Source organism: Salpingoeca rosetta (assembly GCF_000188695.1).
Source record: "Salpingoeca rosetta unplaced genomic scaffold supercont1.4, whole genome shotgun sequence".
NCBI classification, from domain to species: Eukaryota; class Choanoflagellata; order Craspedida; family Salpingoecidae; genus Salpingoeca; species Salpingoeca rosetta.
The window spans coordinates 278,401-295,265 of NW_004754930.1; the positions used below are offsets into that span (position 1 = coordinate 278,401).

General features: G+C 55.2%; 4 protein-coding genes across 4 annotated transcripts; 3 read left to right on the forward strand and 1 right to left on the reverse strand.

Moving 5' to 3' along the window:
• Nucleotides 1-112: 112 nt before the first annotated feature.
• Nucleotides 113-4,303, forward strand: PTSG_01130 (serine/threonine protein kinase; the record flags this gene model as incomplete). The annotated part of the gene is made up of 2 exons (XM_004997043.1): nucleotides 113-116; nucleotides 243-4,303. 2 exons carry the CDS (start codon nucleotides 113-115, stop codon nucleotides 4,301-4,303), a joined length of 4,065 nt encoding a protein of 1,354 aa, XP_004997100.1.
• A 355-nt stretch (nucleotides 4,304-4,658) lies between these two features.
• Nucleotides 4,659-8,153, forward strand: PTSG_01131 (mercuric reductase). Its single transcript, XM_004997044.1, has 7 exons — nucleotides 4,659-4,998; nucleotides 5,257-5,505; nucleotides 5,715-5,786; nucleotides 5,998-6,453; nucleotides 6,698-6,740; nucleotides 6,908-7,165; nucleotides 7,469-8,153. Exons 1-7 carry the CDS (start codon nucleotides 4,713-4,715, stop codon nucleotides 8,094-8,096), a joined length of 1,992 nt encoding a protein of 663 aa, XP_004997101.1. The 5' UTR covers nucleotides 4,659-4,712; the 3' UTR covers nucleotides 8,097-8,153.
• Nucleotides 8,154-8,624: 471 nt separating this feature from the next.
• Nucleotides 8,625-15,689, reverse strand: PTSG_01132 (uncharacterized protein). The gene is made up of 22 exons (XM_004997045.1): nucleotides 15,541-15,689; nucleotides 15,307-15,352; nucleotides 15,130-15,191; nucleotides 14,904-14,971; nucleotides 14,620-14,706; nucleotides 14,190-14,388; nucleotides 13,641-13,951; nucleotides 13,315-13,429; nucleotides 12,909-13,117; nucleotides 12,479-12,677; nucleotides 12,169-12,238; nucleotides 11,864-11,977; nucleotides 11,463-11,622; nucleotides 11,126-11,231; nucleotides 10,860-10,958; nucleotides 10,583-10,671; nucleotides 10,245-10,382; nucleotides 10,001-10,060; nucleotides 9,727-9,807; nucleotides 9,442-9,558; nucleotides 9,142-9,251; nucleotides 8,625-8,873 (listed from the first exon to the last, which is right to left on the reverse strand). Exons 1-22 carry the CDS (start codon nucleotides 15,650-15,652, stop codon nucleotides 8,813-8,815), a joined length of 2,613 nt encoding a protein of 870 aa, XP_004997102.1. The 5' UTR covers nucleotides 15,653-15,689; the 3' UTR covers nucleotides 8,625-8,812.
• Nucleotides 15,690-15,760: 71 nt separating this feature from the next.
• PTSG_01133 (uncharacterized protein) lies at nucleotides 15,761-16,651 on the forward strand (the record flags this gene model as incomplete). Its single annotated transcript, XM_004997046.1, has 4 exons — nucleotides 15,761-15,830; nucleotides 16,091-16,204; nucleotides 16,361-16,462; nucleotides 16,602-16,651. 4 exons carry the CDS (start codon nucleotides 15,761-15,763, stop codon nucleotides 16,649-16,651), a joined length of 336 nt encoding a protein of 111 aa, XP_004997103.1.
• Between the last annotated feature and the right edge of the window lie 214 nt (nucleotides 16,652-16,865).

Sequence of the window (16,865 nt, forward strand, 5' to 3'; positions counted from 1 at the left end):
TTGTTCTGTGCTTTGTGCTTGCTGCTGGTCCCCTTACGCTTTGTGTACGCTCGACGACTCACGACTTCGTGTGTGTGTGTGTACATGTGTGTGTGTGTGTTTGTACGTGTACATGTGTGTGTGTGTGTGTTGTGTGCAATAAATTTACTGCAGCCTCTCCAGCAACCAGATCACGCACTTGACGGTGGACTTTCTCGATACGTGTCACATTTCCCATGTTGACGTCTTGGGCAACCCCATAGTCTGCCCACCTCCGTCCATCGTCGAGGCCGGCTGCCCCGCTATCTACGCCTATCTGCGCGACGTGGAAAAGGGGCACGAGCTGCTGACACGATCTCGTCTCGTGTTCATTGGGGATGGTGGTGTTGGCAAGACCACGCTCAAGACGGCGCTGCTGATGTTGCACGACATAGATCGGTTTGACGTGCTGAAGGAAGTGCGCTCGACGCTCAAGTCCTCGTTTCAGAAATACACAGAGGCCGACTTCCGCCAGTGGGTGGATCACGATCTGGCGCACAGGGACGGGTTCTTTGACGAGGAGTGCCCGAGGGCCAAGGGCATCACGGGAAAGCTGTGGTTGAAATCCACCGATGACCAACTGCAGCAGTGGTTTGGCAGTGCAAACACGCCTGCCTCTGAGGACGTTGTGCAGCGCATGCTTCAGGCAAAGCGCTTTCTCCTCAGCAAAGGTAGCAAATCGTCTTCGTCCAAAGACAGCGGCAGCCCGTTCCAGCAGCTCTTGCACATGCCGCACGTGTGGACGGAAGGCATTGACGTGGACCACTGGATCAAGCACGCGTTTGACTTGTGGGATTTCGCTGGCCAACTGGAGTTCTTCCCGGCCCACCAGCTCTTCATGGCCTCGCACATGGCCGTGTACCTCCTTGTGTTTGATGCCTCAAAAGGGCTGGAGCATTCCATCGCCCGCATCAGCGTGTGGCTCGGCCTGCTGCAAGCATGCCGCCTCTCTCGACACAAGCAAGCCGAAGCCGTGCAAGTGCGGCTGGTCGCCACCAAAACAGACTTGCCATCCTTTGATTTTGAGCTCCAGCACCTCCACGCTGTTGTGCAAGAGCGGGTTGGAAGCGAGTATCATCTTGGTCACTGCTGTTTTGCCCCACGCTACGATGAACACGACATTGGTGATGCAGGCGCCGACTTCGGCCTTGTTGCCTTGGATGAAGAACTCGCAACACTGCGAAGGGAAGGTGTGCCCTACGTCCAAGTCCCTACCGCCTATTTGAGCATCAAGAACTGTGTGCAGAGCATGAAAACGGAGCAGCACCAGGTGTGGCCCATCATCAGTGTGTCCAAGATTGACTTCCGAGACAAGGACCCCGACCTCATTTTGAGGTTCTTGGATGATGCGGGTGTGGTGCGGCGCATTCCCGATGACGAGGGCCGATGTGTGCTGGAGCCGGTGACCTGGCTAAGCAAGCTGATGGCGGCGCTGCTGCACCCGCTGCACGGCTTGGGGCTGACGACTGCGCAGGCGGGTACAGCAAGCACAGCGATCTTCGTGCCTGGCGTCTCTGTACTGCAAGCCGTAAACGCGCTGGAAAAACGAAGCATTCGCATCCCACAGCACGCGCAGGACGACTTGCTGCCGTTCCTGTCTTCCTTTGGGGTGTGTTTCGAACTCAAGCGTGGCCGGTTCACATTCCCATCGCTGCTGCCGCACCATGACCCTCACTCGACGATTATCGAAAGCATGGGTAGGCTGCTTGGTGATGCTGAAGACTGTGTCATCCTTGGACGTCGACTGCAGTGTGCCGCAAGCGAGCGGTGCTTGCCTCCGACGTGTTGGCCGGCCGTGGTTCGCAGTTTGTGTCAAGGTTTGCAAGACGTGACGGCAACATTGCTGCACCTCAGTGCTGGGATTTTTGTGGCGGTAGATTCCAACTCCAATTACCTCGCGCTGTGCACAACGGACGTGACAGAGGGCCGCGCGTTAGACGTCATTGTGGTCGGTGGCAACAAAGAACTGCTCAACTTCGCAATGTTGACAGTGGTCAACACGCTGTGCCACGAGTTTCCGCACGTCCAGCTTCAGAAGCGCTGCCTCAAGGCCACCAAAACTATGGACCCGCTTGGCGTCGCCCATCCTCTGCTGCGGCGGCGCGTGCGATCGTACCCCGCAGACACGGCACTCCTTCAAGCGACAGTGCAGAACTCCCAGTTTGGCACTGGTGTCCTTGCAAGAGCATACTACCAGTGTGTCATCAACAGCCCGCTGTTTGAGCGCACGGATGGAGGTATTCAGCTGCATTCGAGCCTGTGGTCTTTGATGCTGACAGATCCCCGATTCGTACAGGAGGACCTTCGCAGCTGCTTGAAGCATTCTTCGTCCGAAGCAGCTTGGCCGAATGCTGAGTGTTCTGTCGGTGACCTCACGGTGACGTCGAAGCTGTGGAAGGACGGTGCATTTGGTCCTAACGCTTATCGTGGGCGGTTTCAGCACTCTGCAACAAGGATCGTTGCTGTGTGGGCGGTGTCTCAGCCAGCGAGCTGCAACCCTTTCTCCGGCCTTCATGGGTTGCCAGAAGCTCTTCTGCGCCATGAAAGTCCGAAGCTGCACCGCACAAACGATGTATTGTTCATTCCTACGTTGATGCCGGCCCACTCGGTGCCGCTGGGCACGAGCGTGCTGACTCAGTGCGATGCCGACAACCTGCGAGAGCTCATTCGCGACATAACCAACGCACTGGTGTTCTTGCATGAGCGACAAGTCCTACACGGCAGCCTCTGTCCTGAGCACATCGTGTGTCACAGATCCCAAGACATGTACCGTGCGCAGATCGCTGCGTACAACTTGGGATTGAAGCCCACTTCTGATGCCTGGCTTGCACCCGAGCAGAGAGCAGCTGCATGTCCTCACCTGCCGTCCCGAGAGGCAGACGTTTTTGCGTTTGGCAAGCTGATTGACTTCATTCGCAAGAGAGGCAATGATGACTCCTCGGTGGACCACCCAAACGCCTTTGAGCTTGCTGCAGCGGATGCTGTCGTGTACCTAACTGCGGAGAATGTGCGAGAGAGGCCGGGGCTCAACAAGTGTCAGCGACCAGCAGAGCAAGGCGGGCTCTTTCTCTTTCAAGATCATACTGCCAGTGGCGTGGTGGAAAGATGCCTGCTGCCTGCTTTGGAGCTATCGGAGCTGTTTCAGTCATGCAATGACGTTCCCCCCAGCAAGTGGGTGTTGCTGGGCCAGGAAGCGATTCAGAGCCAATCTGATTTTATCCAGCAATGGCAGAGCAACCCAACCAGAGTCACAGGCTGGCGACAGACGGTCCAAGCTGTGGCTCCAAAACTGATGACCAAGCTACACCAACAGCTGATGAAGGTGACCTGCAGCCCCACTCCCTACGATGACACTTTCCCAGCATTGATGCGGTGCTTTCGCAATGTGTGTCACCATCCTGAGGATTACGACTTGAAGCAGCTGGGTGTGCCTCAGCTGGTGGGCCCCGACAGCGGGTTGTCGAAGCAGCAGCTGTTTTGGTTCCTCGCTGAGCTGTTCCCCTCCCTGTTTCTGGACCTGCACGTGTTCAGAGTGGGTGGACTGCCGAGGAAAGCCCGCGACGCCTATCGGCAGCTTCAGCAATACCCCGAGCCGATCCCGCTGCTGAAGCACACACCCAGCAAGCACGTGATTGAAGGCTTCACGATTCTATGCGAAGCGCGGTTTATCAACCCTTCTCAGGGAATTGGCTTACACTTCAAGTGGTCGGCGACTGGCGGTACCATTGACAATTCGGTTGTGAGCAACAACGACTTGGTGCTTACCGCTCAAATGTCTTTCACGCTGCCCCTCATTGCCGCGCATGGCACCAGTCCGATCGTGATCACATGTGAAGCGACACACCCTACGACTCAAAAACGCTGCACGGTCCAAGTGATGAAAATTGAATTGGACCAGATGCCCGGGTGCCGGTGGTGCGTTCGAGGGCCCTGTCTCAAGGACAAGGTGTTGCTGACACCAGACGTCTCCCAGCCCGGCGTCTTCACCTACAGCATTGGCTCGAATGACCTTCGAGCGCCCAAGAAGCCGAAGGATCCGTTCTCCCCCTTTACGTGCTTGAGGGAAGTCGCCTGCCAAGACGAGCACTCCACATCAAGTCCCACTCTCAAGTGGCAGTCGCAGGGCACTTTCGTCTCGGACACCATGAGCCAACAAGACTGGAAGAACAACTGGAGCCAAGAGTTTGAGTTCGCGCTTCATTTCGATGAGACCAATGGCTCTGCAAGGCTGATCATGCGAAGAGGATCAACCGAGCAGACCCTCGAGTGTGGTCGGCGCAATTGAACAGATTGCTCTCCGTCCTTTTCACAAGTGACTGAGCCCCGCTTCAAAGGGCACAACACAAGCTCATGCTCCTTCTCATGCATGGATGTTGGTGTGTGTGTGTGTGTGTGTGCGTGTGGGTGCGTTGGCTTCTTCATTTCCTGGGACGTGTGCGTGTTGATGTGAAGCTGTTCCCTGTTTGTCGTGGTGCGACGTGTGATGCGATGTCATGTCATGTCATCACATAGCTTCGTTCACGTGTTGTGGTCTGCTAATCCTTTGATTCAGTGATGTGGATGTGACATGATTGCGGCGCGGTGTGAATGTGTGAACTTCGAGTGACTCCTGTTGCTTTTGCAAGTGCCATTTGCAGTACAATTTGCAAAAGGAACAACAACAAGCAACAACAAGCAACAGAGCAAACGCGAGGATGGCGGACGATGACGAGCTGGACTCGATTGTGATGCGGCTGGAGCAAGGCCTTGAGGTGAAGGACCGCCGATACCGCCTCAAGTCGTACAAGAACTGCTTCGTTGGGTCGGACGCCGTGGCGCTGATGATGTCCAGTGGGATCACCAACACGGAAGAGGACGCAGTGCTCCTGGGCAACGTGCTTCTGGACGCGGGCTACATTGCCCACGTCCTGCGTGAGCACCGTTTTGAAAACAAGCGCCTCTTCTACCGCTTCACAAAACATGAAGATCACGGTGCCCCAGGTGAGCTGTCGGTGTGTGTTTTTGTGAGTGTGTGTGCACATGTGTGTGTGTGTGTGTGCACGTGTGTGAGTGTGTGCACGTGTGTGTGTGTGTGTGTGTGTGTGTGTGTGTGAGTGCGTGTGCTGTTTGTGTGTGCCGGCGCTCGTCTGTGTATGTCAGTGCAGTATTTCGTGACACTCGTATCTCATCCTTTGCTACCAATTCAATCGCTGGCCGCCACAAACCCTCTGTCCTCCCTCATCTCCTCGCCAATCGTAGCATCGGATGCCAGTAGCTGGGCAGCGTTTCTTGGCAGCATGAATGAAACAGACACGGACAGCGACTACGCTCGCGCAGACCAGCGCCGACGATCCAGTGTGCAGGCAAGCCTTGACCTGGAAACGGCGAGCCAGCTCTCGCCCATGGACACGCACAACCTGGCACTACTCAGCAAGGTGCATCCAGCAGACTGGAAGAACCCAGAGCCCAAGAAGGCCTACGATCTCGTCGTCATCGGCGCTGGAGCAGGTGTGTATGTGTGTGTTCATGTGTGTGTGTGTGCATGTGCGTGTGTGTGTGTGTGTGTGTGTTTATGTATGTACATGTGTGGTGGTAATAACATGTGATTGGTCAAGAGTCCGGCAATGTGCTGAATGTGAGTGTCCCAGAGACCACGCCGCCCATCACCTCATCCCCCCCCCCATCGTCACATCCTCGGTTGTGTTGTGCATTTGCAGGCGGCCTGGTGTCCGCTGCTGGTGCTGCCGGAACCGGCGCCAAGGTTGCCCTCATCGAAGCCCGTCTCATGGGTGAGCAAGAGCAATGACGAAGTGATGGCCATGGTGTAGATTCACAACAGCATCGCGCTCGCCACACCAGTTTCTCCTCTTCAGCACCCGTATACACACACATACACACACACACACATACACACACACATACACACAATCATACACACTCCTCCTCTCATGTTACGGCCTTCCTCTCCCTTCCTCTCCTCCCTTCTCCCCAATACCACAGGCGGTGACTGCCTGAATGTCGGGTGTGTGCCGTCCAAGGCGCTGCTGCACGCCGCTGCCGTCGTTGCACAGATGCGCAACACTAAAGAGCTGGCAGACCTCGGCATCTCCGTCTCGGGCACGGTGGATGTCGACTTTGGCAAAGTGATGGAGCGCATGCGACGCCTTCGCGCTGAAATCGCCGACAACGACTCCGCCCAGCGGTTCACGCAGAAGCTGGGCGTCAACGTCTATCTGGGGCGAGCCAAGTTCACGGGCAAGCGCGAGGTGGTGGTGAACGACGACGTGCACCTCAAGTTTCAAAAGTGCGTCATTGCCACCGGCGGCTCTCCGCGCCTTCCCGCCATTGACGGGCTGAGCGATGCATATCAGGCACAGAACCCTGAGCACCCGCTCATCCTCACCAACGAGTCCATCTTCAACCTCACCGAACTCCCAGCCCGCCTCGGCGTCATCGGTGTGTGTGTGTGTGTGTGTGTGTGTGTGTGTGTGTGTGTGTGTGTGTGTGTGTGTGTGTGTGTGTGTGTGTCTGTGTGTGTGTGTGTCTGTGTGTGTCTGTGTGTGTGTGTCTGTGTGTGTCTGTGTGTGTGTGCATGTCTTGGGTTTGTGCGCTTGTTACTCGCCCTGCGTCTCCCCCACCTTGCCTCATGCTGTATCCTGACCACCATTTCCCCATTTTCTACTCCTCAACACCACAACAGGCGCTGGTCCCATTGGATGTGAGCTTGCCCAGGCCTTTGCCCGGTATAGCTACGCCCACAAGGAGAACCTTGCTGGAACCTGCCCTCTCGCGTTAATGAGGCTTCTCCGTGCTCACAAATCACGCGCCTTCCTACACGCACGCACACATATTCACGTACACTTCTTACACACCCTCACACATTCATGTGTGTTCATGGCCATCGCTGCAGGTTTGGGAGCGAGGTGCAGCTGTTTGCGCGAAGCGGACACGTGTTGGCGAAGGAGGACCAAGACGCCGCACAGCTTGTGGAGGATGCGCTTGAACGCGATGGGGTTGAACTCATCTTGGACGTCACCGCATACACGCGCGTGCATTGCGACGACAAAAGTGTGCATGTCACTGTCACCCGCAAGGACGAGCCGGACCACCCCGTGACGTACTCCTTCTCACAGCTCCTCGTCGCTGCAGGCCGCCGTCCAAACGTCGGGTGCGTATGCGCATGTGTGTTTGTGTGTGTGTGTGTGTGTGTGTGTGTGTGTGTGTATGTGTGTGTGTGTGTGTATGTGTGTGTGTGTGTGTGTGTGGATGTGCATGCATGTGCATTTGCGCGCACATACGTGTACCTCTATGCTTGGCTGTCTAGGTCTTTCACACAGACGCACAGACGCACAGACGCACAGACGCACACACACACATGCACCCATTGTCTCTCACGAATTGCGTGCTCACTTACACCACCTTTCTCTTTCTCTCTCTCTCTCTCCAACTCTGTCCCTTCAACTGTGAGCAGCGCGCTTGATTTGGACAAGGCTGGCGTGGCGTTTGACGACAGCAGGGGTGTGCATGTGAACGATCGCTTGCAGACGAGTAACGACCGCGTGTACGCTGTTGGCGACGTGTGCTCACCCGTGCAGTTCACACACGCGTCAGATTTCATGGCGCGGATGGTGGTGCGAAACTGCCTCTTCTTCGGCAAAGCCAAGTTCTCGCAGCTCATCATCCCCTGGTGCACATACACGAGCCCCGAAGTTGCGCACGTGGGCCTCTCGCGGCGCGTGCTGGACGAAGAGGGCAAGGAGTACGACGTGTACGAGAAACCGCTGGCAGAGAACGACCGAGCGATTGTGGAGGGCCAGACGCGTGGGTTTGTGCGCATCCTGTGCAAGAAGCACACGGACAAGATCATTGGCGCAACCATTGTCGCAGCGCACGCCGGCGACCTCATCAGCGAGGTGACGCAGGCCATGCAGACCAACACGGGGCTGGGCAAGCTGGCAGCGGTGATCCACCCGTACCCAACGCAGGCTGATGCCATCCGTGCATGCGGCGACCTGTACAACAAGACGCGCCTCACCACTTCCGTGCGGAAAGTGCTGCGGAATGTCATCAAAGTCCAGCGCTCCGGCACTCGCCGCTGACACTGGATGAGAGGAGGCGTGTTGGGGGGGGGGGTTGCTTGCTTGTTTGCTTGCTTGTGTGTGTGTGTGTGTGTGTGTGTGTGTCTGTGTGTCTGTGTGTCTGTGTGTGTGTGTGTGTGTGTGTGTGTGTGTGTGTGTGTGTGTGTGCGTGTGCGTGCTTGTGTGTCCTGCTTGCCTTTCTTTGCTTGGATTTCATGTTTCTTGACTTGATGTGTGTTTTCGGGTGGAATAGAAATGCACATGTCGTTCGTTGTTGCCTTTGCAGCATGGCACTGTACGTGTTGTTACACTCTGTGTGCATCCACATGCTCGCTTCTCTTCTCTCTCTTCTGCAGCCCTTGTAGCTGCAGCCCTTGTAGCGTGTTACATCATGACTTGCACCTTTGCGTGTTCCATGTGTTCAATGACATGATTGAAATGATGATGAAGCATTCAAACGTACTCCGTCTCACAGAACTGAAGAAGAACAACACATGCGGAGGGCTAACAACAACAACAACAACAACAACAACAACAACAACAACAACAACAACAACAACAACAACAACAACAACACAATGAGCACTCTTTGCGAATGGACAACACCAAGCAATGTCAACCAAACGCCCTCAATTGGAACTAAACAACAACGGGAATGAACAAGAAACGCCCACTGTCGCTCCACAACACCATCACCACCGCCACTCAACACCGCCACCATGATCGTCGATGGCATGTCAGGCGGTGCTGGTTCGCCGTCCGCCGTATCGCGCCTCCTCCCGCGCAGCAGCAACGCGCCTAACCAAAGGGGACATGAGGAGAGAGAGAGAGAGAGAGAGAGAGAGAGAGACAGACAGACAGACAGACAGACAGACAGAGACAGACAGACAGACAGAGACAGAGGCAGAGAGAGAGAGAGCATAGGTCGGTGTAGACACATGGGTGCATGTGCATGGATACCAGAGCATGTTGCCACTGCTTGCCATTGTGCTCCAGCACTTCAAGCACGCACCTACTCTCCCTCCCTCTCTCCCCCTCTTGTCCACGACGCCACAATCACCCGCACCTGTCGCCTGTTGGCTGGTAGTGGCCGTTAAAGTCGATTCTGTTGCCAAGATACTTCATGTTGTGGTTCGGGTCGCGCATCAGCATCTGCAGCAGCCGCCGCACCATGTCCTGTGCAAGCAATGGCGATGGCAATGGCGATGATGGCGGTGGCGGCGGTGATAGCGGTGGCAGAGAGGTGGTGGAAAAAACGCGTGAGTAATACGCGCGAGAAAGAGAGAAGAGATTTACACACACACACACACACACACACACACACACACACACACACACACACACATGCATGCATGCATTGGCGTACCTCGTATGTGCGTGCGACGAGAGAGACTTTCGCGTTGACGTCCTGTGCTGCCGCTTCAAACCGCTGTGCAGCCGTCATCTCTTCCTCGTCATCGTCGTTGCTCGTACCCCACGAGCCCTACGGAACACAGCATGCAGACGTGAAGGATGAGGGTGCTTTCAAGGAAATAATGTGCTCATTGGGGAGTGTACAGGGGTGCAGACAAGCACGCAGAGAGGAAGGAGGTAGACAGAAAGACTCGGAAGAAGGTATACACACTCAAGCGCCAAAGTTTGCGTTGCTCACCTGCACGGCGCGTGTGTGAATGCGTCTGGCGCCACGACTGCGACGGTCCAACTCGTCCATGCCAATGCTGTGCATTTCCCGCTGTATTTGTATGTGAGTGTGAGTGTGTGTGTGTGTGTGTTTGTGTTTGTTGGGGAAGTAAGCGCATTGTGCAACCATGAGTGACGATGGAGAAGTGAGGTCAAGGGCTGAGTGCGCGTGGCCTTGACATGAGAACTGACAACAGAAAAGGGGGAAGTGTGCAACACATCAAGTAAAAGCCGACACAACTCACGTGGTGTTCCTGGAATTTGATAATCTGGTCAAAGATGGAGCGCAGCTGGCTCAATTTGTCCTGTTGAGTCACGAAGAACCAAGCGGAATTAAGTCGGTGATGTGGTTGGTGAGGTGTCACAGGACAATGGGGTTCATGGATCCAGCATGAACACAAGTGTTCACCTCACAGCCACACACGCACCCACATACACAATCACACACGCCTGCACACACCACGTCCCATCTTCACTCTCGTTGCTGACCTGCGCTGCCTGGTTTGCGCTGAGGAACATCTGGCCCTTGATTGTGTCGACGAATTCGTCGTGTGCAGCGATGACAGCGTCCAGGTCCTGCGCACCGCCCACGCGCTGCATGAACCGCTGCCACTGCGTCTCAAGCACCTGATCATGGTGGTGGTGGTGGTGGTGGTTGGTGGTGTTGTGGTGGTGAAGGAAGTGAGTGTGCGTTTGCGCGTTTGCAAGGAGATGCAATCCACCCCACTTCTCCGCCCCTCTACACACGCACACACACACGCACACGCACACACACGCACACAGTGTTCGCATTGACGATCAACGGCTTTCATGCACGCCGCCCCCACCTCGAAGAGAAGGTAGTGTTGGATCTGTTTGACAAAGTGGCCCATCTCACTGCCAAGAAGGTGCAGATTGCGCAGAATCGGCTGCAACTCTGGTGGTGGTGGTGGTGGTGGTGGTGATGGTGGTGGTGGTGGTGGTGGTGGTGGGGATGAGTATTGATGTTGGGTTGAAGGGGTTTGGTGGATGGATGTGCAATAATGGTGTGGGTGACACATGTTTGTGTCATTAAAGACGCTTCAACCCCCCCCCACCCAACACACACAGTGTGCGTGTGTTCACCTTTGATTGGAGCGAGTGTGCGCTGCTCGACCATCTGCCTGGACCAAACGCCCGAGAGGATGAAGTCCATGCGCTTCACCCGCCACAAGAACTTGAACACTGAACACCCGCAACACACACAAACGCACACAGGCATGCAGTGAATGTAAGAAGCACAGAGGTGTAAAACAGTGTGAGCAGAAGAAGCAATGAATGGCACGCAAGTTTCACACACACACACACACAACAAACAAACACACCACGCACATCAAAGAGCAGCAACACACCCTGCTGGTAGGAGACCATGTGCTTGAGAGCGAGGACGGCGCTGATGGGCCCCTCGGTTGCATACGAGAGACTGAAGATGTCCCACCCTTTCTCGTGCGGCAGGTGCTGTGCAATACGCAGTCGCGCCCCGCAATGTCAGCAATGACGCCACGCATCATCAAGAACGACCAAAGGGAGAGAGCGCGCGCCTACGTTACACCACACACACACACACACACACACACACACACACACACACACACACACACACACACACACACACACACACACACACACACACACCACCACACACACTCACACACACTCCACAACATCACGTTACAGCGCGTTACTTACGTTACACCTCCACCCCACGATGGGCACCTCCAAGAGCTTGTATTCTAGGGAAACGAAGCAGGTGGCGTCTCCTTGTCGCGCGTTTGAAAGAGAGCTAGGCGAGCCCTCAGAAAACAGGAAACCTTTTTGTCCCAGCAAATGCCCACCCCGGGGGAACAGACTTAGACCAGATTGAGTTGGGGGGGGGGGGGGACAAGTGGTGGCACAAGTATTTGCGGTGATGGGAATTGGGGGGGGGGGAGGGGCATGCGAAGCCATGTGAGAAGAGAGGAAGAAGAAGTGATGGGACGAAGATGAGGCGAGGCACAGGCAACACACGCATCGTGCACGTGCACACACACATGCACACACACACACACACACACAGAGGTGTATAGCGCGCGTGTGTGTGCAGGCGCTACCTGAGGTCCTCCATGAGGAACATGAAGAGATCGCCCTGGCCGAGGAGAAGATAGCGGCGCATCGCGCGCAGGTGCAGATGCAGCTTGTGCTCCTCTTCAAGGATGCGCAGCAGCCTGGCCGTGGGGATGTGTCGTGGTGAGAAGGGGGAATGCAGATTGCGTGGTGCGTGGACTGTATGTTCTTGCGTTCTTTCCGTATGAAATCGCAAAGCACGTGACAGCAGGCAAGCGCACACAACAAGGCAAGCACACATGCAAACACACACACACACGCGCGCGCAACACGCCCAGTTGCGTGTACTCACGAGCTTGAGGAGAGCTTGTACGCCTCCTCGATGATTTCCCGGCCCGGCAGCTGGCACCGGCGATACGCATCTGAGAGCCCGACACCATGCGTTGCGTAAACAACGTGTGAAAAGGACATGTGTTCGTGTGTTCGTGTGTGTGTGTGTGTGTTCGTGTGTGTGTGTGTGTGTGTGTGTGTGTGTGTGTGTGTGTGTGTGTGTGTGTGTGTGTGTGTGTGTGTAAACGTGTGTGTGTATGTGTGTGTTTGCGGGTCATCCTTCCGTCTACCAACCAGATTGAGCCAATGCAAACACTCCACGCCCTTCGTACCTTCGTGCCACTTGATGCCAGTCAGGCTGTTCTTCTCTTGAAAACGTTTCATGAAGTTCTCCATGGAGCCGCAGATAACGCGGGCAAAGTTGATGGACTTGCCGCACAGCAGCACCTTGACAGCTAGGCTGTCGCTCACAAACGACGGCAGCATGCTCCGTGACAGCCCATACTTCTCCGTCCAATACGCGTGCGCATCCTGGTGGTGATGGAGAATGTTGGGTGGCAGTGAGCATGACAGGGTTGGGGATGATGGTACGTATGAGAAGAATCGTGGCAGGAGAACTGACATCAGCGACAAGTCATCTCGCAGACAAAACACCCATACACACCCGCGCACACATGCATACACAAGTACACAAGTACACACATATACAAAAACACACACACCACCTCAACACCCCAAACATTCTTTCCCACGCAGCGTCACCTGTGGGTCTGCGACGATGGTTGAGTTGTTGGAGATGAAGAACTCGCCAGTGGTGTCGACTAGGACACCACGGTACACCCATGCACTGAGCATCTCGAGGAAGGGTGGCATGATGGCGTCAAGCATGCGCCGTGCAAGCTGCTGCACACTCGTGTCGCCGCTCAGCGTAAACTCAAACACCGCAGACAGCAGCTGCCCGCCACGCACGCCTGAACAAGCGTGCGCGAGAGAGTGTATGTGTGCATGTGCATGTGTGTGTGCATGTGTATGCATGTGTGTGCATGTGTGTGTGTGTGTGGCAGAGGACGAGAAGCTAGAGTGAGAGTGTGCTAAATACCCAAGTGTATTGAACATTGCTTCTCATGCAGTCATGCCAAAATGCCACACGAAACACACACATACACACCTGCGCATTGCGAAATGATGGTGGAGAGGGCCTTGAGGCGGTGTGCTGGGTTGTGCATCCACACAACGAGACGTCGAAGCGTCATTGCGGACCGGTCTTCCGGCGCCGGCGAAATCTGAAACAAAACGGCAAAGGCGTAAATGCGTTGTGTACGTGTGTGCGTATGTGTGTGTGTATGTGTGTGTGTGTGTTACGTGTGGCAGTGCGCAGACAGCAGTGAAACAAAACTACCTGCACACACACACACTCACAGACACACGCACACACACACACCACCACCACCACCACACATCACAACCAAAGCAACCCCCTCCCCCGCCCCTCACCTGTGTCTCGAGGAGCGTGATGAATCTGTAGTAGTCCGTGAGCTCTTCCCGCAGCATGGAGCAGAACGACTGCCCAATGAGCCCATATGACCGATCGCCGTGTCGCTCGTCGACAAAGCTCTTGAGTCGGTCAAACAGCAGGCCCGTGTTGGCGAGGTTGCGCACAAGCTCGGCCTGCGACGGCGACACGACGTACTCCTTTGCCACCGTGAACGTGCCCTCGTGCCCGTTGTACTTGATGTACGTGCCGTTGAGGCCCTGACACACCAGCAGCATGTCCCGCACCAGCACGAACTCGCTCAGCCGTTGTCCTGACCACAGCACAAATGCACATGAACAGGAGCATTTGTGAGCTGTGAGACCAAGGAACACGCGTCTGCATGTGTGCTTGCATGTGCGTTTGTGTTTGCGTGTGTATTTGCATGTGTGGTTGTGTGCGCATTCGCACAAGCCCGCATCCACACATGCACACATGTACATGCGCATTCACACGCATTCACACGCATTCACACGCGCGCATTCGCATCACACACATATGCAAACACTCACCGTCGTCGTGCTTGGAGTGAAACTGTCTGATGGCCTCTTGTTGGCTTGCCGGCAGCTGCGCAAGCGCGGGTGTTGCTGTTGTTGCGTCAGTGCGACTTGCGTCCCCCGCTGTCTGTGCTTGCAAGCTCGGCTCTGGTGCTTTCAGTGCGCGCACGAGCGATTTCTCGGGACGTGTGAGCGGCACTGCCTCGGGGGATGCCTGCAAAGCGCACGACAGCAAACAGATAACGCGTCAGCAGACAGCAGCCACACCCACACACAAACGCACATACACACACGCACGCACGCACACACACACACACACACACACACACACACGCACACACACACACACACACACGCATGCACACACACACGCACATGGGTTTGAACAGAGATGGAGAGAAAAAGCATTGGCGAGCAACATTTTGTGCTTGTGTTGCCACTGCACCTCAGAGAAGGCTGGCGGTCGGTATCCTTTGGTCCCTTCCAGCAGCAGCAAGAAGTGGAGAATATTCACTTTGCGCGACACTGTCTTCTGCAACACCACCGGCACCAACAGTAACAGCAACAGACACAGCACAGCAGCAGCAGCAGTAGCATATGAGCAGCAGCAGCAGACACAGCACATGAGCAGGGTGTGGTTGGTCATTGCGAATCAGGCATGACAACACACTCGAAGTACGACAAGTAGCGCCGTGCAAAACGAAGCGAATGGCTTGCATGATCTCGTACCAGTTTGAGAAAGCGATCCAGCAGGTCCAGCATTTCCGCTGCTGTGCGCATGTCTTGCTGTGAATCCACTACGTAGCAGAAGCACGCGTATGCACGAAGATTCAAGGCCGTGAGTCGCGAGAGTGTGATGTGCTCGAGCGGAAAAGCAAAACAGGGAAGAGCAAGGATGGAGGCTCTCCAAAGAATGGAGTGTGTGACCCACAACGGAGCAAGCTGTTGCACGTACCTCGACGGATGATGAGCGACTTCATCTGTTGCTCGTCCTTGATGAATGAGGGCCGCACATAACTAGTGAACAAGCACAACACGAGGGAGTGTGAAGGGTGAGCACAGTGAGGCGAGTTTTCATCGCACCAGCAGAGACACATGTGTCGCAAACAGCATGCACTCCCAAAGCTCTCACCTTGCAAGCAACCTCGCGCTGTATTCAAATGCGTCGTGTTTGACATCTGCGATTCACACACACACACACACACGCACACAGGCAACAGCCACAATGGTGAGACGTTCGTTAGAACCAGCAGCAGCCATCAACACGCTTTGAGTCGATGTCGTCCAACAAACAAACTCATCATGCGCTGTCACACACGCACGCACACACACACACACACGCACGCACATACAATCTACCCCTTACCTTCGCTGGCTGCTGGCCCCAGGATGTGGTGCACCAACCGGAGCAGGTCAGTGCTCGCACCACCGCTGCCACCAGCGCTGCTGCCACCGCTGCCACTGCTGCTTCTGAGCATCGTTTGACTGTTTGGCTGTTTGGCCGTTTTCTTCGCGCACAAAATTGCACAACATCGTCAACTTGCCGATAGTTTGTGGGAATCATTCGTGAATCGTCAGGACTCGCCATGGCCAGCAAGGACGAAGAGGAAGCAAGGCGGCTTCAAGAACGGCTGATGGCCTTTGCTAGCGGCGGAGGTGTGTGTGTGTGTGCATGCGTGTGTGTTTGCATGTGTGTGTGCATGCGCATGTGTGTGCGCATGTGTGCGCATGTGTGTTTGCGTGTCTGTCTGTTTGTCTCTCTGCTTGTCTGTCTGTTTGTCTCTCTGTCCCTCTGTCTCTCTGTCCCTCTGTCTCTCTGTCTCTCTGTCCCTCTGTCCCTCTGTCTGTCTGTCTGGCCGTCTCTCTGTGACTGTGTTTGTGTACATGCACTCTTCCATTTCTGTGCTGTTGTGCAGGCCTTGCTGGTGTGGTTGCAAGCCTTGCGCTGTGGAGGAAGCGCTCCCTGTACGGCACATCTGCGATACCCCGTCTGATTGTTGGCTCGGCATCCAGTGGCGCTTGCTATTCAGGTGTGTGGCCGATCATGTTTTGGTACGCATGACATATTGGAGTCATGAATGCTTGTCGTTTATGGAAACTCAAGCAGTGTGTGTTTACTTTGTTCGGCTCTCATGTCCTCGCTCAACGTTCACCCTCGTGCGCCTCATCGCATGTTTTCTGAACAGTGATGCGGGAGGTGACACGTGATGCACATCCAAACTACACACCTGTGCAAGTTGGAGGCTTGAGCGGCATGCTCAGTGGTCTACTCCTGGCCATGTTCCTTGGTAACTCATTCACACATGTGTTCGTGTGTGTGTGTGGGGGGTGTCTGTGCCTGTCTGTGTGTCTGTGTCTGTGTCTAAGCCTGTGTCTATGCTTGTGTCTGTGTCTATGTCTGTGATGTGCCTCACGTGTCACGTCCAGCCTCACGGCTGAGTAAACATGCGAGGAGGCGCACGAGTGTGAACGTCTGAGCGAGGACATGAGAGCCGAACAAAGTACACACACACTGCATGAGTATCAATAAACGACAAGCATTCATGACTCCCATATGTCATGCGTAACAAAACATGATCGGCCACACACCTGAATAGCAAGCGCCACTGGATGTCGAGCCAACAATCAGACGGGAATCGCAGATGTGCTGTACAGAATTCCACCACAGTGCGATGATATCAGATCTGCCGG

Coding starts and splice junctions, on each gene's coding strand:
- PTSG_01132 (XM_004997045.1), bottom strand. CDS start 15,652: ATGCTCAGAAGCAGCAGTGGCAGCGGTGGCAGCAGCGCTGGTGGCAGC. Junction 14,707..14,903: donor TGGATCGCTTTCTCAAACTG/GTACGAGATCAT, acceptor GTGGTGTTGCAG/AAGACAGTGTCGCGCAAAGT. Junction 9,808..10,000: donor TCAAATTCCAGGAACACCAC/GTGAGTTGTGTC, acceptor ATACAAATACAG/CGGGAAATGCACAGCATTGG.
- PTSG_01131 (XM_004997044.1), top strand. CDS start 4,713: ATGGCGGACGATGACGAGCTGGACTCGATTGTGATGCGGCTGGAGCAA. Junction 5,506..5,714: donor CGTCATCGGCGCTGGAGCAG/GTGTGTATGTGT, acceptor GTGCATTTGCAG/GCGGCCTGGTGTCCGCTGCT. Junction 6,454..6,697: donor AGCCCGCCTCGGCGTCATCG/GTGTGTGTGTGT, acceptor ACACCACAACAG/GCGCTGGTCCCATTGGATGT.